General features: G+C 41.3%; 9 protein-coding genes across 9 annotated transcripts; 6 read left to right on the forward strand and 3 right to left on the reverse strand.

Annotated features, from left to right (window-relative positions):
- Positions 1-941: 941 nt before the first annotated feature.
- On the forward strand, positions 942-1340 carry SS1G_07361 (hypothetical protein; the record flags this gene model as incomplete). Its single annotated transcript, XM_001591865.1, has 1 exon — positions 942-1340. One exon carries the CDS (start codon positions 942-944, stop codon positions 1338-1340), a length of 399 nt encoding a protein of 132 aa, XP_001591915.1.
- Positions 1341-3043: 1703 nt separating this feature from the next.
- SS1G_07362 (hypothetical protein) lies at positions 3044-3659 on the reverse strand (the record flags this gene model as incomplete). The annotated part of the gene is made up of 2 exons (XM_001591866.1): positions 3044-3289; positions 3501-3659. The coding sequence occupies 2 exons, from the start codon at positions 3657-3659 to the stop codon at positions 3044-3046; spliced, it is 405 nt and encodes a 134-aa protein (XP_001591916.1).
- A 636-nt stretch (positions 3660-4295) lies between these two features.
- SS1G_07363 (hypothetical protein) lies at positions 4296-6235 on the forward strand (the record flags this gene model as incomplete). The annotated part of the gene is made up of 2 exons (XM_001591867.1): positions 4296-4496; positions 4553-6235. The coding sequence occupies 2 exons, from the start codon at positions 4296-4298 to the stop codon at positions 6233-6235; spliced, it is 1884 nt and encodes a 627-aa protein (XP_001591917.1).
- An 861-nt stretch (positions 6236-7096) lies between these two features.
- On the forward strand, positions 7097-9061 carry SS1G_07364 (hypothetical protein; the record flags this gene model as incomplete). Its single annotated transcript, XM_001591868.1, has 5 exons — positions 7097-7369; positions 7491-7939; positions 7995-8575; positions 8618-8680; positions 8733-9061. The coding sequence occupies 5 exons, from the start codon at positions 7097-7099 to the stop codon at positions 9059-9061; spliced, it is 1695 nt and encodes a 564-aa protein (XP_001591918.1).
- A 244-nt stretch (positions 9062-9305) lies between these two features.
- On the reverse strand, positions 9306-9966 carry SS1G_07365 (predicted protein; the record flags this gene model as incomplete). The annotated part of the gene is made up of 3 exons (XM_001591869.1): positions 9306-9380; positions 9693-9845; positions 9904-9966. 3 exons carry the CDS (start codon positions 9964-9966, stop codon positions 9306-9308), a joined length of 291 nt encoding a protein of 96 aa, XP_001591919.1.
- A 1236-nt stretch (positions 9967-11202) lies between these two features.
- On the forward strand, positions 11203-11661 carry SS1G_07366 (predicted protein; the record flags this gene model as incomplete). Its single annotated transcript, XM_001591870.1, has 2 exons — positions 11203-11468; positions 11637-11661. 2 exons carry the CDS (start codon positions 11203-11205, stop codon positions 11659-11661), a joined length of 291 nt encoding a protein of 96 aa, XP_001591920.1.
- Positions 11662-13196: 1535 nt separating this feature from the next.
- SS1G_07367 (predicted protein) lies at positions 13197-14126 on the forward strand (the record flags this gene model as incomplete). Its single annotated transcript, XM_001591871.1, has 1 exon — positions 13197-14126. One exon carries the CDS (start codon positions 13197-13199, stop codon positions 14124-14126), a length of 930 nt encoding a protein of 309 aa, XP_001591921.1.
- A 1798-nt stretch (positions 14127-15924) lies between these two features.
- Positions 15925-16086, reverse strand: SS1G_07368 (predicted protein; the record flags this gene model as incomplete). Its single annotated transcript, XM_001591872.1, has 1 exon — positions 15925-16086. One exon carries the CDS (start codon positions 16084-16086, stop codon positions 15925-15927), a length of 162 nt encoding a protein of 53 aa, XP_001591922.1.
- Positions 16087-21297: 5211 nt separating this feature from the next.
- SS1G_07369 (predicted protein) lies at positions 21298-21486 on the forward strand (the record flags this gene model as incomplete). The annotated part of the gene is made up of 1 exon (XM_001591873.1): positions 21298-21486. One exon carries the CDS (start codon positions 21298-21300, stop codon positions 21484-21486), a length of 189 nt encoding a protein of 62 aa, XP_001591923.1.
- Between the last annotated feature and the right edge of the window lie 2164 nt (positions 21487-23650).

Genomic DNA, 23650 nt, shown 5'->3' on the forward strand with positions numbered 1-23650 from the left:
GGCCCCCCCCCCCCGCATGGGAGGAGGGGGTAAATTGTGTTAGGTTATAGGAATGGAAGATGGAGGATGGAGGAGATGCTTTTTGATTTTGATGCAAAAGTAGAAGCAAAGGGAAAATTGGGAACGGGGGAAAGGAGGAAATGGAGAAGTAAGAGATTTAAAAAAACAGAAGGAGGAGGAGAGAGTGGAGGGAGATGGTATAGTATAGTATAGTGTAGAAGGGATGTAAAGGATGGGAAATATTTGGGGGATGGCGGTGAGGGGAGAGAGGGTGATGGGAAAGTGATGGGAGGGAAGAAAAGGGAATGGTGATGTGGGAAATGGGAATGGAGGGGATTATAGGGAAGAGGGGAAGAAAGGAGGATGATGGGAAAAGTCAAAGGAAATTTATAGAAAAGTTGTTTTGTGAGGTTAGATGTAAGACTTAGGATGGAAATGGGGGTGATTGTGATTGAAAAATGAAGAGTTGGGAAAGAGTAAATAAAAGGATAAATAAAAGAATATTATTATAGTATTCATTTTTTTTTTTTTTAATTTTTAAACCATTTATATTTATATTTATAAAAACACAACTTGATCTTAATAAATTATTCTAATTTATTTTTGATAAAGATAATAAAGACTTTGTAAAGGGGTGAAATTCATCAATCTTGACATGACTTCACTTAACGTGGTTTATCAGGACCCTGTACATATCAGGACCCTGTACACTTTTACCTCAATTATTACCTTTCAACTTCAACACGCGATTTATCAATATTTAATTATGTAAACTACTTCAAAAAGAAGCTCGAATCAATTTAGCTATTGAGGCTATTTGTATATCTCAAAATTTGAGTATTCGGAAAGTTGCAAAACTCTATAATATACCTCATACTACCCTTACCTCTAAAATGAATGGAATTCTGCCTTTTACTGAACATTGATCAGCAAATCATAAAATGACAGAATTGGAGGAGAAATCGCTTCTTCAATATATATTGGATATAGATGAAAGAGGGTTTAATCCTCGAATAAGTGATGTAGAAGATATGGCGAATTATATACTCGAAACGCAGGGTGCGAAGAAGATTGGAAAGCTCTGGGCTCATCGTTTTGTGAAACAATATACAGAATTAAAGACATGTTTTAATTGTGTTTATGATTTTCAAAGAGTTCTCTGCGAAGATCCAGAGCTTATTGAAAGATGGTTTCGATTGATGTCGAATATGCAGGCCAAATATAGTATTCTGGATTGCGATTTCTACAATTTCGATAAGACAAGCTTTATAATAGGACAAATATCACTATATATAGTAGTTACTAAAGTTGATCAATGTGGAAAAAGCAAAGCTATATAATTAGGCAATCGAGAATGGGCTATAGCGATTATTTGTGTTGATGAAGAAGATTATAATATACCTTCGTTTTTGATAGTAAAAGGCGAATACCATCTTTCAAATTGGTATACCGAAGGTGATTTACCATACGATTAGCTTATTAAACCTATTATCAATGGATGGACAGATAATGAGATAGGTCTTGAATAGATTAAGCACTTCAACAAACATATTGAAAGTAGGAAAGTGGGTAGATATCGAATGCTAGTGCTTGATGGGCATGAAAATCATAAATCGCCAATATTTCAGGAATACTGTAAGGAACACAATATTATATTATTTAGTTTACTACCTCATTCTTTGCATTTAATTCAACCACTTGATATCGATTGTTTTAGTCCTTTAAAGTATTCATATAGTCGATAAATCGAGAACTTTATCAAGGCGTATATTACTCATATTACCAAAACCGAGTTCTTTCAAATCTTCAAAGCTATATATATCGAAGTAATATCTATATCAAATAATAAAGCTGGATTCCGCGAAGCTGGGCTAATCCCATTTAATCCGGAAATTGTACTTTCAAAGCTAGATATTCGAATAAGAACTTCATCAAATAGATCAATATTAGCCGATCCTGATATATAGCAATCTCAAACACCTCACAATCCAATTGAAGCTCTTTCTCAATCCACTTTAATGAAAAATCGTATTGCTCAACATTAAAGGAGCTTATCTACTCCAATATTTAAAACAATTGCAACTTTAGCTAAAGGTACAAAGCTCTTAGTTTATGTGAATACGCTTTTAGCTGCTGAGGTTCATAATCTCCATAAAGCAAATGAAGCATTTAGTAAATGTTGAAGAGTTAGAAAAGCTTTAATACGAAAAGGAGGAGTACTTTCAGTAGAAGATGGATATAATATATTAGAACAAGAGAATATAGAGGATCAGATACGATACGATGAATTTACAAATGGTGATTCTTCAGCAAGAAGGCAAGCTACTATACAACGATATAGCAAATGTGGTAGTGCTTCATATAATGTACAAATTTGTCAATTAGATCCAGCATTAGTTGGTCTTTGAATTGTATGTAATTTAATTCTAATTTATAGTATTGTTGTAATTTTATTTCAATGGAATGTGGGCAATTGAGGTAAAAGTGTACAGGGTCCTGATATGTACAGGGTCCTGATAAACCACGTTAGTGTATATTATATAATAATGAGTGGCTTTAGAACTCTTATAAGTGATATTAAGCGAGAGGAGATATCAGTGGTAGTGAATATGGAAGATATATATTAATGAATGATGGGCATTGAGGATTATATAAAGCTCTGTCTATGTCTTAGACGTTCCGGTACTATGCCTAGCTCGTCTCGTTTGCAGATGTAAATTATACACTGTAAATAAAAAGAATATCGAGATATTGAATCTTGTCTTTACAATTGTTATATTGTAAAATTTCCTAAGATATCTAGGTAGACTAATATAATTATTGTGATACCAAACGCCTTTTTACAAATCCATAACTCCATCTCCCTTAATAAAGATTGATTTTCCATGATATATTCTGGTAAGTCATTCTAACATTGTGCATCCAGATATTGGCGATTCGAAAATAGTTGGACGGAACAACTTTGTCGTTTCCAAACCAGCTTCTGATGGATCCCAAACCATACGTAACATCAATCTCAAATGCCGGTATCTTCACGAACCCCTTAATCATCCATCTCCATATCATCAGCCTCTTCCACACCACCATCAACCAACTCCCTGAGCCTGATCTTTTGCTTTCCAAATACACTTCTTTGCTCTCTCTCCAAATCCAACTCATGAACTTCTTCTCCCAACTCCTCAAGTCTTTTCTTCTCACTTCCACGCATCTTTGGCAATAAGTGTTCGTTCTCGGCAACCAATTTTCTGTTGGCTTCTCTTTGTCTGGCGACATTACCCTCCATGCGCTTCTTGTAAAAGACACGTTCGCGGCGAGCCCGAATTTCAGAAACACGTTGCATGGCTTTGAGGGTGGTGGCGATGTGATCACGGTTGTAACGGACTGGAACGTTGCGGCGAGCGGAAAAGTTGAGGGTACTATCAACGACCATTTCTTTGCCGGCAGCTTTACGGAAAGCTTTGGTCCATTTGAGTTTACGGGGGTTACGCTTCATTTTGAACTAGAAGAAGTGTCAGTTTAGGTCTGGCGGCGGAGAGAATTGAGAAAAAGTTGTGAGTTTGAGATTGAGGTCTCGACCGTTCTGCATCATAGGATGAATAGGCTGGATGAACGTACATTCTTGTGGCATTTACTACGACAAAATCTGAAAGTTCGCGCATCGTTACGAACGAATGTTATGCCCTTGCTTGGGTAGCAGGGCTGCGAGCAAAAATAACAGGTTTCAATTCTGTAATTGTGATGAGTTAGCAGAGTTAAGGATTGCGATTGATGGATTTATGGTAAAAAAATGAGATTGCAATTGAGATCTCAAAATTCCAATGATTTCTAAAGAATTTAATGATGAGATAGGGGAGTTTGAATTCTTACCTCATGTTGACGGTGTTTCTTTCTGAGCCAGCTTGTCGTTGTGCTGGATTATCGATGGATTTGTATCGATTTGAGAAATTTTGGTGGATGTCCGACTTTTTTCACTAGCGCCAGCCGATAAGATAGTTAACCTTAGCTTAGTGATGGCACGTGCTTTCAATTTATGAGATTCTCGAAATATTCATCCATCCCCCTGTTTGTTCTGTTGACTTGAATTTTTTTTACATATTCAAGAAAATCTTTAAGCTCTTCTTCCATCTTAAATGCTATTGTCGCTCACATTATGGTTAACCTCTTGTGTTCATTGTGATAACTTCTCATATTCATCAGGTACCTCTAATGACCAATCACAGTAGCGAGAAATTTGTACTTTGATATTTTCCAACCAAAGTATCTTCACTTCAATATTACCAGCATTTACAGAAATAATGTCGCTCTACTATGAAGCAGCTGAAGTTCTAGCTGCTCCTACTAATCAAGGTGGTAGCTTAAGATCAAGAATTTTCAGCAAGAAAGATTTGAAATCACAACCAGCTCAAATCTATGCTCTGGCGATAGAATCATGTAAATGGAGTCCTATTTTGAAGGAAGTCGTCGAAAATGCAGATTTATTACGATTGGAACGAAAGGTCAGTGTTCTGGTTAACGTTGATCAAGATTTTGAATGTACTAATGTTATTTCTAGCTGACCCCAGTCATGTCTCTTCTCCTCGTTCATGACTTATTATTGGCAAAAAGAGGAATTGCTCTTCCAGCCACTCATGGTTTACGAGCATCAATTGAGAGACATAAGGGAAGATTGCAAGCAGAATTGACCAAGGCAAGACTTCGGAGAAAAATGAGCACAATGGAAGCTTTAAAAGCCTATGTCGAGACAGGTCAGGAGAATGCAACTGACACATCTGAAGCACCTTACCCTCGTTGGATTCGTATCAACACTTTAAAAAGTACTCTTCAGGATCAACTCGAATCTACTTTTACTGAATTTGAACGTGCAGCAACAATTGATGCTGTCAGACATCGAGGTTCTAAACGCATATATATCGATGTTCATATTCCAAATCTCATTGCCATATCACCAAATATTGATCTTTCAAAGAGTGAAGCATACAAATCTGGACAAATTATCTTCCAGGACAAAGCATCATGTTTTCCAGCATATCTTCTTGATCCTCTTGCCGAAGATGGTGATATTATCGACTCTTGTTCAGCACCTGGTAACAAGACTACTCATATTGCGGCTATTTTGGTTGATCGACTTCCTGAACCAGATGAATCTACTCAAGTTATTCACGCATTTGAGAAGAACAAAGGAAGAGCTGAAACTTTAGATAAGATGGTCAATTTAGCAGGGTCAAATACGTTCACTACTCTTCATGCCGGCCATGATTTCTTGAAGACTGATCCTAATTCTGGTACATACAAGAATGTTGGTGCTTTGTTGTTGGATCCAAGTTGCTCAGGAAGTGGTATTGTTGGTAGAGATGATATGCCCGAGTTACACTTACCAGGTATCAAGGAGCTTAGTGTGAAACCTTCTAGACACAAAAAGAAGCCGAAGAAGGCACCAGAGCCAGTTGAACCAAACAAGAAACGAAAGCGTGAAGACGAAGAGGATAAATTGGAAGTCATGGTTGATGATGATGGAGTCGTCACTGCTGTCGATACCGATGCCGAACTTCAATCTAGGTTAGCCGCCCTCGCAGAATTTCAACTGGAACTTCTTCTTCATGCATTCAAGTATCCTGCTGCTCGAAAGATTACCTACTCTACTTGTTCTATTCATGCCGAGGAAAATGAATCAGTTGTTCAAAAAGCATTAGCTTCCGACATCGCCAAGGAAAGAGGTTGGAAAATTCTCCGTCGTGATAATCAAATCAGGGGTATGAGGGAGTGGCCAGTTCGAGGTTCTGTAGAAGCATGTGATGGAGATGAAGTGGTTGCAGAAGGATGTATTCGAGCCAACAAAGGAGATGAACATGCTACTATGGGATTCTTCTTGGCAGGATTTGTGAGAGACCAAACATCAACGGTTGATCCTGAAGCCGAGTTCATCAGAGATGAGCGTGGACATCTTGTCCGCGATTTAATGGGGATACCAATCAGAAAAGATCAGGAGACACCAGAAGAATCGGATACCCATGCCCAAATGGAAGCTGGGGAATCTTACGATCACGGACCGGAAGACGGTGAGGAATGGGGTGGATTCGAGGAAGAGGTTGCACCGATAGTTCAGGAGAAAAGGGAGGTACCCGCTGCAGTTGAAAAGAAAGAAAAGGTCAAGGTCAACAAGCATGCTCATGATGCGATTAAGAAACGGGTCAATATGAGTGTGAAGGACAAGAAGAGACAGAAAACAAAAAGATAATTCAAGAACCTATTCTAAGGGGCCCTGTATATTGAGACATCAGGATTGATGTCTGTCTTCACCGTTACCCACCAGAGGATACCAATGAACATACTATTTTTTTCCTGTTACTAAGTTCACCCGTGTGAAATCCGTTCAGGTTGAATCTTGAACATCAACTTCTTCCGCCGTGGAAATGGAAATTCTAGAATCATCTAATCTGATCCCAGCCTGAATGTATCAAACCCTTGATTTCTTCAAGATGTATAGAAGCTTATAAATAGGGAGTGATGGCGATAAATATTATTTCCGCCGTCAATGCTAAGATACGCCCGGCTAAGTCGGCATCTATTAGGCTACATTTTCATCACAAACAAGACGATTTATCGGTAGCGAAATCACAACAAGATCCTTCTATCAGCGGTATGATAAAGCCACAAACAAGACGTTTACCCCATTTGGAGTTTAGATCCACTCACAAAATTGAAGTTTTCGTTACAATCACTTGCATAACCTCAGCTTAAACTTCCTCGATCCACTACAGGCCTAATATTCACGACATATCGGAAGCAAGTTAGTCCGGATAGTTAATATCTCTGACTGATGCATTGCATAATATGCATTAACGAGCATAATTTGCATAAATAGTTTTATGTCTACCAGTCGGATGTTCGATCAGCGTGCTTCGATATATCAGCAAGTAATGCTTTGGAGATTGTTTTTGGGTGGCTATTATATTTGTACGTGGTATATAATGTATGCAGTGCGCCGCATACTTTTTGAGCTCCTCATTCAACCACACATTGGGTGTTTGATTTTATCTTTGACAGGGATTTATTTATCCTTATCCATTCAACATTCGAATATATACGCGACGACATGATGGTTCGAAATTCAGATTCGAATTCTGCTTCTTCAACTGTAGTGAATATGGATAGAGATCTAGAAGAACAGAAATATGTTCAGAAAAAGGCTAAACATTGGGAATTGGTTTTCGATCAGACTCATGTCACGCCCGAAGTCCTCAACTACCCTTATAAGGGCTCTGGTACCGAACAGGATCCTTATGTCGTGGAATATATTCCCAATGATCGCAGAAATCCTATGAACTTTAGCATGTTGAAGAAATGGAGTCTGACAATACTTCTTGCTTGTGTAAGCTCTCCCCTTTTTTTGCTTCAGAGTTTCGGTTATTATTCGCCGAAGTTTAAACTGTGTGACGGATGAGTGAGGTGACACAGTAGCACTTTTATCCTGTACTAATATTTTGAGACAGGCAACATTAGCAGTATCTTTTGTATCCTCGGCATATACGGGCGATGTTGATGGAATCATCGAAACGTTTCACGTCGGTCCGGAAGTCGCTACATTAGGCGTCTCGCTTTTCGTCTTGGGTTTCGCTATCGGTCCGCTCCTATGGGCTCCTTTATCTGAATTATATGGTCGTCAAGTTCTTTTCTTTGGTACTTATGCTATGCTTACTACTTTCAATGCTGGAGCTGCTGGAGCAAAGAATATTCAGACGCTTCTGCTTATGCGATTTTTCGCAGGAGCTTTTGGAAGTTCGCCCCTTACAAATGCCGGTGGAGTTATCGCGGATATGTTCACTGCTTCTCATCGTGGAATTGCAACCAGTATATATGCTGCAGCACCATTTTTGGGTCCTGCTATTGGTCCCATTGTAGGAGGCTTCCTAGGGGAAGCGAAAGGTTGGAGATGGATTGAGTAAGTTACGTTGGTGAGACCAAGCATTGAATAGAGTTTCTAACACTGTTAATAGGGGCCTCATGGCCATCTTCACTGGAGCACTCTGGATTATGGGTGGCCTCCTTATTCCCGAAACTTATTCCCCAGTCATTCTTCGCCGTCGAGCCGACAAAATGTCTTCGATGACTGGAAAAGTCTACAAGTCCAAGATAGAAGTCGACTATGGTTCTAAATCCATCGCAGCAGAATTCAAGACTTCACTGTCGAGACCCTGGATCTTGTTGTTTACAGAACCTATCGTGTTCTTGCTGAGTTTATACATGGCCATCGTCTACGGAACTCTGTACATGATGTTCGGAGCATTTCCAATCGTTTACCAACAGGATCGTGGATGGAGTGCTGGTGTTGGTGGATTGGCTTTCTGTGGTGTGGCAGTTGGGATGATGCTTGCAGTCCTCTACTCACTGTGGGATAATAAACGATACAACGATACAGCTGCTAGGCATAATGGTGCCGCTCCGCCTGAAGCTCGTCTCCCGCCTGCCATTGTCGGAAGTATCTGTTTGCCTATTGGACTCTTTTGGTTCGCATGGACAAATTCTCCAAGTATCCATTGGAGTGTTAGTATTATCGCAGCTGCTCCATTTGGTTTCGGTATGGTGTTGGTGTTTTTAAGTATTATGAATTATCTCATAGATTCGTATATACTCTACGCCGCTTCCGTTTTAGCGGCCAACAGTGTGCTTCGCTCCTTATTTGGTGCGGCGTTCCCACTATTTACTACATGTAAGTATTATCTTCATCTCCCAAGGCTGTGTCAAAGAGATAACCAACTGTATGATAGATATGTTCAATAACCTTGGAATACATTGGGCAAGTTCCATCCCGGCTTTCCTCGCTTTGGCTTGTTTACCCTTCCCATTCCTCTTTTACAAATATGGAGCTTCTATAAGGATGAAATGCAAGTTTGCGGCGGAGGCAGCACGTGTATTGGCGGAGATGAGGGGTGCTTCTTCAAATGAGGATGAGGCGGAGGAGACGTTGGAGGATATGGAGGAACGGGAGGCGAGAAGATTGAATGTTCATGGGGAGAGCGAAGGAGATAGCGTCCTTAAAGATGGAGAGAAACGTGAAAATTAAGTTAATGATTAAAAAGGTCACGATTTTTTTTTATTTTTTTTATTTTTTTTTTTTTTTTTTGGTTTAACGCTTAGAGATAGAGAGAGTCCTTGAGTATTTGGGATCGTCATATGCATAGCATTAGCATTTCGAATGTATTGGAAAAAGGGGCACACATGTAAATGGGCGGGGGCTTTCAGTTGTATTAAGATATCCTATGAAATATATGCCTATTAGATAGTTAATGAAAAAGTACAAATGCCTCTTACAAATGCAAACAATCCTTCCTTAGCAGGAGAATGATAATCAAAGGGTCTCGCTGGGCTGTTGGCTTCACTACCTAGTTTCGTGTGTATGAAATTTGTATTGTGGGAAGAAGTAAGAAAGGGTTTCGTGTGTTTGAAGAATTACAAATGGAAAGTAAAAGTAGGTAATCTGGAGGAACAAATAGATTTGATTAGATGATGGTTGGGAGGGAAAAGAGAACAGTAACCTTATAATCAGTAGGGACAAATTGATCCTTTTGAGCCATGCCCACGCACGGACCCACCAAATCTGGTGATCTATCTTCGAGCCACTCGAATTCATCTCCCTCCAAGAATATAACCTTACATCAAGCTTTCAACATCAGGTTCTATTCCTCAAGCCTTACCAAACAGTTTTCACCAGAGACGAGTTTGCATACGTCAGTCAGCCCATACGATAGAGCACGGAAACTCCAATAAGCACGGTACGGCACGGCACGAAACGTGTAATGAATGCGGATGGCTGGCACAGAATGGCCGGGTTCGAATGCCTTTGAATGCTGTGCCATGGGGTTGATATTGGCTGGAGACGGCAAAGGGGCTTAAGATGGCAAATACAATCCTGGATGTAATCTCGGTTTGTAGATTCCGATATGCTGTCAATAATGCAGCAAGGCACATTTTTGCGTATGTTGTCGGCAGGATCAACCCGTCTTATAAGGTTAATGTATGCACCAATTTTGTTGTCATGTACCTGCTTTTGTCACCAACATTTAGTCACTCCTTTTCAAACTCGTTTTATGATAGTTCTCTTTCATTACTCTACTATCCGGGTGCCTGTACGGACTCGTGGAATGTAAGATCAGAGCCATCAGACATTCGCAAAATATTTGTTTGTTCTCTCCAAAGCCTGATCGAATCAATTAGTGTATATTCTATATCAGACAAAGGGATTATATAAGCTTGATAGAATCAATTATAGATTGAGGTCACTATGGTTCCTGAAAGTTCAGAATCATCTATATTTCCGTGCCACTCCTGATGATCTTATTGAGTCTACGCCTTACGTGGCGTTCCGTCCCTATGATTTTGCTGAGGAAAGAGGATTTTAGTATACTGTTTCGCTGTGACATCGCGCCGCGAAGGTGCACTATTAATTTGATATCACACTCCTTAGCAAATTTATCCGAGGTTATGGGGGCTACCCAAATCTTCTATACCCTCCTGTTTTTGATATTTCATCTCTTTCATGGCGCTGCTCATGTGGTTTATAATATTCACTTGATTTCTCAGATTTAAAAAGAGTTCAAATCTAATACGCCATGTAGACCCTCCCACATCTCAGTTCCTGCCTCCATCGTTACCATTGTGTCAGTTCGTTACGCTCATTATTTTTAATCATGGTTGTGATTCTACCAGATGGAGTGGCGAACTTGGAGTCGATAATTGCGTTCTTGATCATAGACACAATAGCTCTCATTCTTCGCGTCATTTCAAGAATACAGACTAAAAATACGACGACGACCGGACGATTCATCCGTTATGATGACTGGTGGATTTTGGCGGCTTATTTGACTTATGCTTCGCATTGTATGCTGATTATTTGTGGTGGGTACACAAATTCGCTGAAACAACTGCAAATAGCATATACTAACTGGGTCAGATATCACGAAAATATCAGGTACCCTGGAGCCATATCTAGTAATGGATTCAGATAATCGACTAAAAATGCTCGAGGTAGAGTTCTAAGTTTGATTTAGTTTGTTTAGTAATGCTGAGCTGATACTTCGATGGATCTTATGGATTGGTAGCATTCACTGTCCATTCGTCATCACAGCTGTCAAAATCTCGCTTTTATGCATGTACCGCTCTCTTTTCAAGACAACCCCATATCTTATTCGTTGTGTAAATGTTACAATGGGTCTATGCATAATATGGTTTATCATTACTGTTTGCATGACTTGCTTTGGATACACACCTATCAGAGCCGCATATGATTTAGCTCTTAGAATTCAGCCCACTACACGTTGTATTCCATATGGAGAGATAGTTCTTGGCTTTGAACTACCTAATGCACTTCTAGACGTTGTTATTCTTGCCCTACCTTTTTTCGTCATCAAAGACCTTCATGTACCTGTACGGAAGAAGGTACTTCTATTCTTGGTATTTTGGTTTGGTGGATTGTAAGTTTTATCATCTTCCCACTGATGCAAAAAAAATTCCACTGACTAGAATGAAGTGTCATCGTGACATGCATCTTACGCATAAAATACTCATATCAACCTCATGACGCAGAACACTGCAAGGGATCTAAGCTCTTTTCTTGTTTTGCCTCGCTGACTTTAATACAGTTTCTGGATTTTCCACAGCGAATGAATGGTTGATGATTGAAGAGGGAAGCGCTATTCTAGGAGCCTGCGTCCCAACATGTATGATAAATCGGCCTATTAAATTCTCATTTCTTAATGCTTGATTCTATTCTCCCTCCTAAATGTTACACAATTCATTTCTAAAATATTCTCATCTCTCAATACAACTTATAGCTCCTCATTTTCCCCTGTGTTCTATTGGATTTCTCCTTAGCCTGCAATTACTGATCCCCAATTTTGCAGTCCGCCCCATACTCAAAGCATGCTTCAAACTTCCCAAACCTATTAACGATTGGTTCTCTTCGGCGCCTGGTACCCTAGGTCCAGCAAGCAAATTCTCAAATGGTCACGTACGACTAAAAAACCAACCTAGTCGCCTAAATAACGGAAATGGGAATGAATCTTCATTCCAACTGAAGAAAATCTCGCCAGCATATATTCAGCATGGAGGAGAACGACGAAGCCATGACCACGATGAGGATTTGGGTGTCAGTTCGTTGGCTGATAATAGGATTTGGGTCACGAGGCACACTACAATTACTGGATAGGCAGTGAATGGGTCAATCGTTGGGGTTTTTTAATCAATATGGTAGCTCCGCAGTTGGTGTAGCTTCAAACATAATTCGATCTTTATAAATGTTTTGTTGCTCATTCTCAGGCAGTGTTTACTGGAATTGAAACTGAAGTAGTTTTCTATTTTTATGTTTAGACATAATCCATTCACAAAGCTCAAGTGGGTAGATTGGTTTTCTTGTTCATCTCATGTTCGTTAATGGCTTTTCATGCACGAATTCCTTTTCCTCGAAGGCTACCTCTCTCCACGTAGACTCGTGTAGATGATAATGTGCCAGAAATAAATTGTGCCTTCAGATGAGATGGAGTCGTTTTTTTCTGGAACGCTATTGATATATAAATCGATCTTTCTCACTTATCGACTCACATTATTCAAGGAGGTAAGAGAAGGTAATTGTCGGATTGTAAAGGTCGAGAATTTCCATGCGATTATCGGTTGTTTTTCATGTTGGAAATTGTTTCACATGAAGGTTCTGATAAAGAATTTTTATTACCAGACACCAACGGTAGTGGCCGTGAAATTTTGATGTTGTACCTGTTGATTTACAGGTTGGGGACTCTTTCACCATGAATCCGACCCTGTTTGAAATTGGCCGGGAAGTCGACCCTCAAGACCTTCTGCACGGAATTGTCTTATCGTGAATCAAGATCCCTTTTTGGTTCACGAGGGATTGATCTATTTTTGGTGAATAATTCAATGTTGAAAAGCATGTTGGAAGGTCGGTGATTTTAACTCCTGTTGACAAAAATCATTGGTCTAGTTTTCGTGCTTGGGTATAAGAATGAATGGACCGCCCGTCAAGTGAAGATCAGAATAGCTTTCTTACCCAGTTTACCCAACATCATTATACAGTTTACACAGTTCATTATACATTCCATCCAGTTCAGCATCTCGAGTTTCATTTGCTAGTCTTCGACCTCATTTACCCTCTACTTCCCGCAATAAACGAAATTTCAACAAAAATCACCATGCAAAACTCAACAAGCAAAAAGGCCGCGGGCTCCGACACCAAAAACTCGCGATCGAGACAACTAGAAAAACGAGCACGAGCTCCGTCTAGTTCTTCTTCTTCAGAACTGGATTTCGATGACCGAGCGCTCTATAATGATCGTCCCCTTGAAGCACAATCTGAAGCAAGGAAAAAATACGAAGCTACTTTGGCTCGCATTCCAAGAGGTTATGGCCATGATTCCGATACCGACGATACGAAAGAGTTCAAGAAAGCTGCGGAACGCGCAAAAGATATGAAGCTACCGGAAGAGACACCCAGCACCCGCAAGGAAAAAGCAAAGGCCGATGCTCCTCGTGCCAAAAGCTCTCGCACATCTACTAGTAGCTCCCACAGGAACGCAACACCTGCCGACCCCCTTCGCAAAGAAAAAACACCCGCAGACCCCTCGCGCAGTGAAAGAACACCCGCTAGATCAAAGGCAAACTCGGATAACCTTAAAGCCATGTCCTCACTAAAGCTATCAAATACACCCCAAGACCGCCCAGACACTCGCAAACAAGTTCCATCAAGCAGCCGCAGCGGACCCACCAGTAGCAGCAATAGCAGCACTAGCAAATCCCGCGAAACTCGCGACTCCGCCTTCCAACGCACGCGCAGCGCCTTTAAAATCTATCCCGGTAGACATTATACGCTGGAAAGATATCCCATGAATCATAAGGATGTAGAACGCAGAGGGAAAACTCATTATGTCTGTTTGGTTTCGAAGCGATGTGAAAACTTGAGAATTAATATTTTGAAGGATATGGAAAAGCATCTTGAGGATTCTCATTATGAAGCATTGGGGGGAGTGAGGGAGGAGCGGGAAAAGCCGAAGGCGAGGGAGGTTGCTGGAAGTGATAGTGGGAAGAGTGTTGGGGAGTCTAGTAACTCAGCTGGGAGACGTTGAGAGTTTGGTTGGGGGGATTTGATTGAGGGATAGAGTAGTCGTTGGGTGTTGAAAGTTGGATGTTAGGGTATCATGAATAAATTTTCCCATTCTTGCGTCCCATATGGAGTTAGTAAGCTTGCTGCACTCTCGGCTCATCCTCGTCTCAGTCAACTCCCATGATGAACCTGAGCACCCTGATCATCTTGAGCAAGATTTACCACATCGTCACGTGTTTTGTCTTCTCGCTTTTAAGCCAATCCTACTTGACCTGACCTCTGTTCTCACATAGGTTTTGTCAAGTTTTGACGACGATGCTCAAGGAGCCCAAACAAGTTCCCAAGGAACCTAAAGTGGACACTTTCCTAAGATAAACCCAGTGCTTTGCCTACAGTATAAGTTGGTTCAACATGAATGCCCTTGAGGAGAGTACTGTTCTTCCCTCTATAATTTCCTTCCTGCCCCGTACTTGTCTTGATCTAAATAGCTCCTTTTTCCAATCTTATCTTTCGATCAATTTCCTAAATCTCTCTATACAATTCGTTTTATTCAATTGTTGCAGTTTCAGTATCCTCAATGCCCAAAAAGGAGTTGCTAGGGGTGGGGGTTCTTCGTACGATCCCGCGGCAAAGGCTCTGTAATCAAGTCAGAAATTGTCAACGGAAAAAAGGTGAAAAAAGACCTTCAGCTAGGAACAAAGAAAAACTATGCTCGTGCCCTAGCGCGATGGGACTAGTAAGGGCTATTTCCTGATCCCCATCAAAAAATTCTTCTCACGCTTATCTCTTTACCAAATAGGTTTGAACTCGAACACCCTAGAGCTACTCCAGATAATCTAGAGACGTCGAAAAGTTGGGCCGGATGTATTGCATATGGTATTTTAGGTGCTTATGGAGAGGATGGTTTGAGGAAGTTTAATATTGATGGAAGAAGGTTAGATTTCAAAAATGACGCATAATTTTCTAGATACCATTGATCATTAACCCCCAGAGCTTTCCTGCCAGTTCAATCTTATCTTGAAAATCAGGCGGTGTCCCATTATACCACCGTGACCCATAATCCAGTACTTCATCCCACCCAGTTCTCTTCCCCTCTGCCACGTAAATTATCTCCCTTAACCTCTCTGCATATTCTTCCCCCAAACTCTCGTCAATATTCGTACCGAGTTGAAATCCTTCACGAAAAGTATGGTTATTGATGAGCTAGAAAAAGTGACTACCTTTCTAGTGGACATCACCATCACTAACATCACTGGGGCTGTGATAAGTACCTATCGGTTTCCTCGACACGGTGAATTTTTCTCCACGTAGTGAGGGACGTTACTATCCCTTAAGCTGCTATGGTGGTTCGTTTCAAAACCCCGCTCTATGTACCGGTACTGTACGCCGCTATGATAAGATATTCTTCTATTGGCGGGCACCTGAGAAAAAGTTTGACCCCTGCTGACAATGATTTTGCACCTGCTTGCACTGCAGGCTCAGCAAAAACGGAGCCGCATTCCCGCCTCCGCATTTTTGCTAGGATGATACTCTTGGGGATTGGCCAATCAAGGCTAAACACAACACTAACAGAACTAAGCACTCAGCAATTTTCTCCGACCCTATATCGCAGGTAAAGTGCTTTATGGACTCTGTCAAGAGACTTAAAGCTTCGGGCGAGTCTTACGCGGCTTAGTTTCATCAACCTCCTTTAGCTCTTCGAGAGCAACAGCGTGACGTGTTCGGGCCCGAGTCTTCCTATGACTACGCGCATTCAAGTCAACATTTTCCCCAGGCTCTGTAACAGTTGGTACCGACAGCTGCTGTGACTCAAGTGGAACTCAAACACCCTTCGACGATTGCGGTGGAGTTATCGGATTGTATATTTGGGAATCAGACGAAGCGTATCCATTAACCGTCCAGGACTCTCCAAGTAATTGGTCAGTTGAAGACGATTGCCCATTAGACTTCTTCCCAGCAGATTCCCTTTGTCGTCCTTCCATTTTTTCGAACGCTTTCAAATTTTTCTCCGTCAGACGGGCACGTTTTGGAGGTCTTTCAGCACAGGTCTCGAAAGATCTGTTGGACCTCCGTTTCCGAGTCTGGTGGTATGAGTTGGACGTGAATATTGATTATCTAGTATATCATATATGTATTACCACACTGCTTGTTGAAAACAACAACAACAACAACCAACCTTGAAACTGTGTTCTTGAAGGTACTGGCGCCGACACCTCGATAGGGGTCGAAATTGGCACATGCGTATAGGAGGTCGCTCTAACAAGCTGTGGAGGCTGATGATTTGTTGGTCGTTGCTCAAGAGGGCTTTGTGACCCTAGGATGTAAGGAATTGATACAGCGCGCTGCCTTGATTGCAGGCGGGAGCTTCGTCTGCGCGGCCCTAGACTCAATGCCAATACCTTCGCAGCCATCGATGAATAAACTGTCGTGTTATAACGTACCTGGGATTGTTTGATTTGAATTAGACTGCAGTCGCAGAGGAGCGCGAGGCTTACAGATCCGCGTAGATCGCAGCTTCATGATGAACTTGGGCAATCGTAGATAAAGTGTGGTGATACTCGTAAGTGTTTTGGTGAGGGTGACGCACGGAACATGATTTGGTGGGGATCATGAAGGGGTTGATCAATTGATTCGCTGTCAAACAACGAACAAAATATAACTGGAGCCTGAGAATATGATAATCACGTGATAAATATAACAAGGAAATGTGCCAACATCTCCTCCTTCTCTTTTCTGTTTCTATTAATTGTGAGCGTATGGCCCAAGGGTCCTTCCGAGTGCTTTCTGCGAGCCGAACAAGGGAATGAATAATGGAGAGCTAGTCATATGACGTGACCAGGTGACGGGACTCTCGAACTGCCCAAAATGGCGGTGGCGTGTTTTCCTTTTCCTTTTTCGTAGCCAGCTCAAGCTCCAAGTTTGGAAACCGGCTCAAAGGGGGTTGGTGTTTGGTACAATTAAACCTCTTAATTTTTTCCCGTGACCCAAGACACTCCATACTTCCCTTCCAGTACCCTTCTTCTCTTTTTTGTCCAAACACATTTAGTCTCTACTCAGGCTTCATGAACAACCCAAACCGGAACGACTCTAAAAATATCCTCGTTTAACGATACTGTACTAAAGGCAGCGGCTGCCTAAGTTTCGTCGGTTGGTAGTTATGGGTTAAGGCTTTATCACTGGTATTCACTTGGAAGTGAATTCGTTACTAGATCAAGTAGAATGTAGGTAGACTAATTGATAACTAAGTTGAGCACGAAGCTCCTATACTATGAAACTACTCTGACTATATAATGAACGAAGAAGGGAGCCCCCAGGAGCTTTCTGGCTCCTCAGGGCTCCTTATCACGTGATTCATTTTCATCCCAGGACACTAATCCTAATGGTGAATCGTGACAGTTTGCCGTCTAGATCACGTGGAAGTGCTCTAGGCTCTCGAGGTGGTTTATAACTAGGCGTCAAGCAGGGACTTAAAGTAATGACAATAATGCAATTCGTAACTAATAGTAGAGTATACTAAATGATTGATCTTGAGCACGAAGCTCTATACAAAGGGAATCCATCTTGATTATATAGACCTTCGTGCCTCGTTAAAAACCGATGGCTATAAACCCGACAATTCGATCACCGCAAAACCGATCTCGATTTGTCGGTTTCTTGATCATGTGATCAAGAACGTGACCTATGTCACTGTCCGACGTAACATTCAGATTATTTACTTGAAAAGATTATTTTTATTATCAAAAATACATCAAGAATAACAAAAATCAACGTTTATAATATTTTTTATAATTTAATCAGTAATCCATCATGTAGGGACGACTCAAAGAAATATAATAAGCAAACAGCATTATAAGAGACATGAGTACACTAAACATATCAGAATCACCGAGGTTGCCAAATCCTCGGTAGATGCTATCCCCGGCAATTTGGGACTTTGAAGAAACCAACAAGTTATCTCATCACCGATTTCAGCGCGGCTGTCCTGACTGCCCTACTAGGACATGAATATATAAGCGCCATTATATTATATATCACCGCGTAAGCTGGGCCGTTCAGCTCGACTGCTGAATGTGTTTGAATATGTTGGATTCAGAGTGGGCGGGGACCAACATGCCTAATTGCCAGAAAGCGCGCCTCTCTTTTGCATGAACATAAGCGCTAACCTTATGACATTCAGCTATCTGACTCTCGTGATGGTATAAACGACTCACAACAGTTGGAAAGAAATTAATTTGAAGTTATTGATGATAATTCATACCACATTAATCTGCGCGCTTGAGCAAGCCGCGGAGGAATGAAGTGCCGCGGGAATATCGTGAACACAGATATTACACATATTCATGGTTAATAAGCGTGCTTTGATAATCAACTCACTTGAATTGAGCAAGATACTTCTCAAAAATAGATTCAATTTAATTCCACGCGACTGAAGTGACACCTTGGAAAACTATAACACGACCAGATAATCTATTCCAACAAACTCACGCCAGACATATGCACAGATCGATACCAAGAAAACAAAATGTCCCAAGTTGTGATCCGGAAGACTGTGTTTTCCCCAACCTATCATCACAACAGCCAGCCTTGCGTTTCCGACGCCACATTCACACCAGGCTGCCTAAGCGCCGAGGTTGAATGTCACCGATGAAATTGTGATAATGTGATTGTGTCCACAGAGAATGCCACAGTTCATATCATTGGAGATCCACAAAAAATGGAGGCTCCTGATAACGGTACTCATGTCTTAGATTGGAGCGTCGAGGGGTAGACCCGACCTGATACACCAAGCCTTGTTGTACATGCAGGCAGAAATAGTTCGTGATGCTGTACAACACAGACGCGGAGAATGTAAGATACACTGCATCATACATTTTACATCGTGGCATTGTTCGTATTAGGGCAATAGATCCCCTTACATCAAAATGCGAAAACAACAAAATAGAAACTAGACGAAAGGGACACGAGAAAAGACGATGAAGATAATAATGGTATTCCAGGTGTTGTCTCGTGATATAGTGATGATGTACTAACATTTATTTTAGTGATGTTACGTGGGGATGTTTGTTACTGGCTGATTTTAGACTTCTAAATATAAGCGCTGTCTCAAAGAAGGATGCGGCTTTACATTTCGGCTTGTGATATGAGGGGTAAATAACCGTTGAGCAAGGTTAACTAAGGGCTGGGTTTGACTTTCAGCTACTTTTAGGAGTGGCTTTATGGGCGTACACGATATTCCAGAAGATGAGCAGTAGGCGGGGTTATTTTTTGCAGCCTCTTCGATTTGTATTTAGGGAAAGTTTTGACAAGAGCGTAGCAAGGTATTGAAGTACTAATGTAATACACATAGTAGAATACTAGTAGCTGTAAGATTGTATCCTTGGTTTACATGCCCGGCCACCAGTGGCTCGTTACGAGGTAATATTTTGTACGCCCGCTGGTTTCTGCCCAAGTAAGGCTAAGAGGTGATAGCTTCTCCCAACGTTGAAACACCCGTATCTATCGACAATCACGCACTTGCTGTCTCGATCGAAAGCAAATGACGTACATGAGATCCTGTATTAAAACAATACTAATGATGATGATCAGGTACTGAGTCACAGGAATAACAAAAGAATCTTCATAATGAACATGAGGGGTAATTTTCAAAGACTCGTGACACGCTCTTGAAAGTCTTGGTAGGGATATGGTGGGGATATCTAAGTGGGATGTTATGAAAGTAGATTATGTCTTTTCTGCGCGTTTGACGCAGGTGAATACTTGGGATCCTAGAGTTGAGAGAAAGTCCTTTGACTTGGAAGTGGAGTCTAGAGGATAAGAAAAGGTGGATGTGATCGGAATTCAGGTATTAATCCAAAACAAACAGAGTCCCCGGATCAACGACGACCCCATGGATTATTAGAACGGTCCAGCTTGTGCCGATCAAGAAAAAAGATCGATTTCATGCACTTATCGGTATGAAAGTCGTCATATTTGGGTATTCGTGGCTGAAGAATAAGAGAGAATTGGTGGAATATCATGATGATGATAGAGTGGATAGCAAGGTGGATTTAGCGATGGGGAATTTTGTTGCTGGTTGTTGGAATCCAAGTTTGCTGAGTTTGATCATTGATGTGCTGTATGGTATGAAGTAATGATGGCTGTATGTAAATCAAAGTACTGGATGAGAGCTTGTACACATGTGAAATACAGGCCCAACCGTGGCCCCAGATGCCTGGATTTTCGCTTGATTAAACCATTGTTGTGGTCTAATGAAAGGCCTTGAACGCTGTAAAATATTGGATACGTGGTGCCAAAGGAATTGATTGACCTAAATCATCACATTTAGATATGAAAAAAAAAGCTGAAGTTTCGAGGTCGTTTAGCATTATGTGGAAGGATTGGAGGATTCGAAGAGAGTATCCATAGCGAAAGGTGTCTTTTTATAGCACTCCGTATGTGTTCAATAGATTGTTGTGATGACAATTGTAATGTGTACTTTGTAACTCAGTCGAGGAATTGATAAACATTCTCCCCTCTTATCCGAGGTCCCGCCATGGTCTTAGGTTGAATTTTAGTCAAAATTCTTTACACCCGCGGCGGGATGTTCGCTATCAAATGGATCTTTCCCGAGCTTCCCATTCGTAACGGGAGGGACACTCTAGAAAAGTTCAGATGATCTCGCCTTCTCCACCTCACCATCTCTAGTCAGTTTGAATTTGACAACTCTAGCTGGCCTCAGTACTTGGCATCTATCTGTATTTGGTAAGTTGATGAGTCGAGTTTGAAAGATACTCTCCAAGAAGAAAGCAACTCTTTTTATCGAATTATATTCTTGTTTGAAATATAGAGGGTCCACAGGAACATTCATTGGAGATTGTTGGAACTGAGGGGTAAAGCAAGTCAAAATGAATGATACTGGTTTGGCTGAAACAGAAGGCTGTGAAAAGTCAGCTCAGATTGGATGGCGGGGCAGCCGATAAGAGGACAAGGAAGTCTTCGCGTCCGCATTACTGCAGGAGCAACATCGGACTTTTTCAAGAAAATCACACAAAACTCATACCGTAAGCAGCAAGAGAGCTATTTACTAGGATGATGGCGACTTTTTGCAGTTGATAAGTTGATAGGTAAACCCAAGTGTCCCTGAATAGAGGTCATGAGTTCTGCGGCCCATTTTGGTGACAGTAAACCCGCGAATGCCCTGGCTTTAGTGCATGATGTATGTGCTTTTGATGTGCGGGAGATCTATCGCCAAAGGCGGTACAGATGTTATTGACGGTGTTGGAAGTGGAATGGATTCTTTGAAGATCCTGATAGGGTTTCCGATAAAACGCGAAGAAGGTTTAGCTCTGAACTTTTTCGAGGTGAAGCTTCGGATATTTCTCTGCTTCTTGGTGTACGAGTGATCAAAGCAGTGGGGAATATGGAAAGAAAGGGAAAATAACCCCATCGACTGTCGTCAAGACCTGCCAAACTGATGCTCGACGTACCTAGTATTATTATGCATGAAATTCCAGAAGAAGGTGTTAGAGTGATAGAAGTACAAAGAAGAAGAGAGATGATTTGTGTACTTCGAGTACAGGATGGGGCAGATGGGGGTTTATCTTTGCATGGTGATTTGCATGATAATACTACATACATACTAGGTAGTTCTAGGTAGTTCTAGTTACACGACATGAAATTTATAATCCGAGGTCTCGCTTCAGGAACACCTCTACACCTCTAGATTTGGAAACGCCTGACCATGCCCTTCCTCACCTAGCAAAACATGAGGACAGAAGATAGACCATATGAAATTGATAGGTTTGAACTTTGACATGCCGGAGTCACAGATAACAAAAAAAGTTGGGCCTTGATGCAGGCAAAGTTCCATTTTGATTCTTTTCATCCATTTAGGGGATCAGGAAAAGAGGGGAGAAAAATGATGAAAGGGGTGTGATGACAGTAACTTTCGTACCTGACTTTATCCGGTATATCTGACGTTAGCTATACCCCTCCTTCTTCATGTTCTTTTGCGGCTACTCCAACTCTAATCACAGTTGTATTGGCGGTAAAAGAATTTATTATTGCGAAGAAGATGATGATGATTGAATTTCTACGTCGATTCTCCATAGTTTGGAATTATCAAGGTTAACCTAGATGAATGTGGACAAACCTCTTCATTAGTGACATTCAAGTTACTCAAGTGTGCAGCAGAACGCCGTGGTCTCATGCACTCTAAGTTCTTGATGGAACTTAGCTTGAAGCTTTTTATTGGCCCATCTATCACCAATGGATTGAAAGGTCTTTCGATCACGTCCACCCATCCGGAGTTCCCATCATTTGTTTATTTACTTGTTTTTGGATGAGTGACTCTGAATGCGGTAATGGACTGATTCTCTAAGCTGGTGATAGAATTGATGCTTGACTACGAGCCATAATAAAGTGGAAATGTTACATGCCAGTATGAGTAACCTCATAGACACTGTATCCATTTTGCCATCATAAGATACCTGGTGGCCATGAGTCTCAGATGTTTTTTCTTTTCACTTCGCAGCTCAACCAACGCAACCAACCCAACCAACTCAGCTGAATTGATTGATACTAAATTCTAACCACTGCTGCATCTATTGCCCGTTCAACGACTTGGCTCCGCTTCGATTCGATCGTCGGTATCATTGTGGCGCGTGTTGGTTTGTTAGATCTACCACCGCTATTGAGACGTCCTCGATTTCTTCCGCTGTGGAGAATCTGATACTTTCACGTCAGGCTCTACTCAACTCAATCTGTTCTTTACCAGTCGATCGAAAGGGACCAGGCTATCTTTGCCCTAATATCTAGCCTAGGCCAGGCTTACCTCATTATTATTTCCAGAGTCTCACACATACATATCATACAGGACGCAGCGTTGTATCGAATGGTTATGATTCTTTCAGTTGCATCACTCCATCATATCACTCACCCCAACAGACCAAGTTGAGCCAAATCATTCACCGTCATATTTTACTTTGATCATACCAAGACCCAAGAAACACGACGCTCACTTGTTTTGCCCTGCCTCACTTCCCCATTGACGTTGACGTTGATTTGAAGTTCTAGGACAACTCAATGCTTCAGTGTTCCAAACAAAGTTAAATTTATTCATTCATTATTCATCATCAAACCGGATACCTCCCTTTCCAAGGTCGTCTAATCATAAATCATCCACGGCTATCAAAATCATTCAAAGTCTGGCAATCATAACTTGGAATAGCCTAAAGCATTTTTTCCCATTACACAACATACATTATTCTACAGAAACCTCGCTCTATCATTCGTGAATAGAATCGGGGTGTGGATGTCCCGACTGGTCAATTTTCTTCGCAAATCGTAATTGTCAGGACGACAGTTCACCGCCTCGTTGCCTTCCCCCAATATTATATCGCCCTATATACTTATTATTTGATACTACTACTCCATACATTTGCTGCGGCTGCCAATGTCCTTCTGCTGAGCCTGGTACCTTGACAAACGAATAATATACACTTTACTAGAGGAGACGTCCAAGATTTGGGCACGTGTATTACAGGCCCTACAAGCCAATATATACAG

The sequence above is a fragment of the Sclerotinia sclerotiorum genome, genomic scaffold (genome assembly GCF_000146945.2).
Source record: "Sclerotinia sclerotiorum 1980 UF-70 scaffold_9 genomic scaffold, whole genome shotgun sequence".
Classification (NCBI taxonomy): Eukaryota; Fungi; Ascomycota; class Leotiomycetes; order Helotiales; family Sclerotiniaceae; genus Sclerotinia; species Sclerotinia sclerotiorum.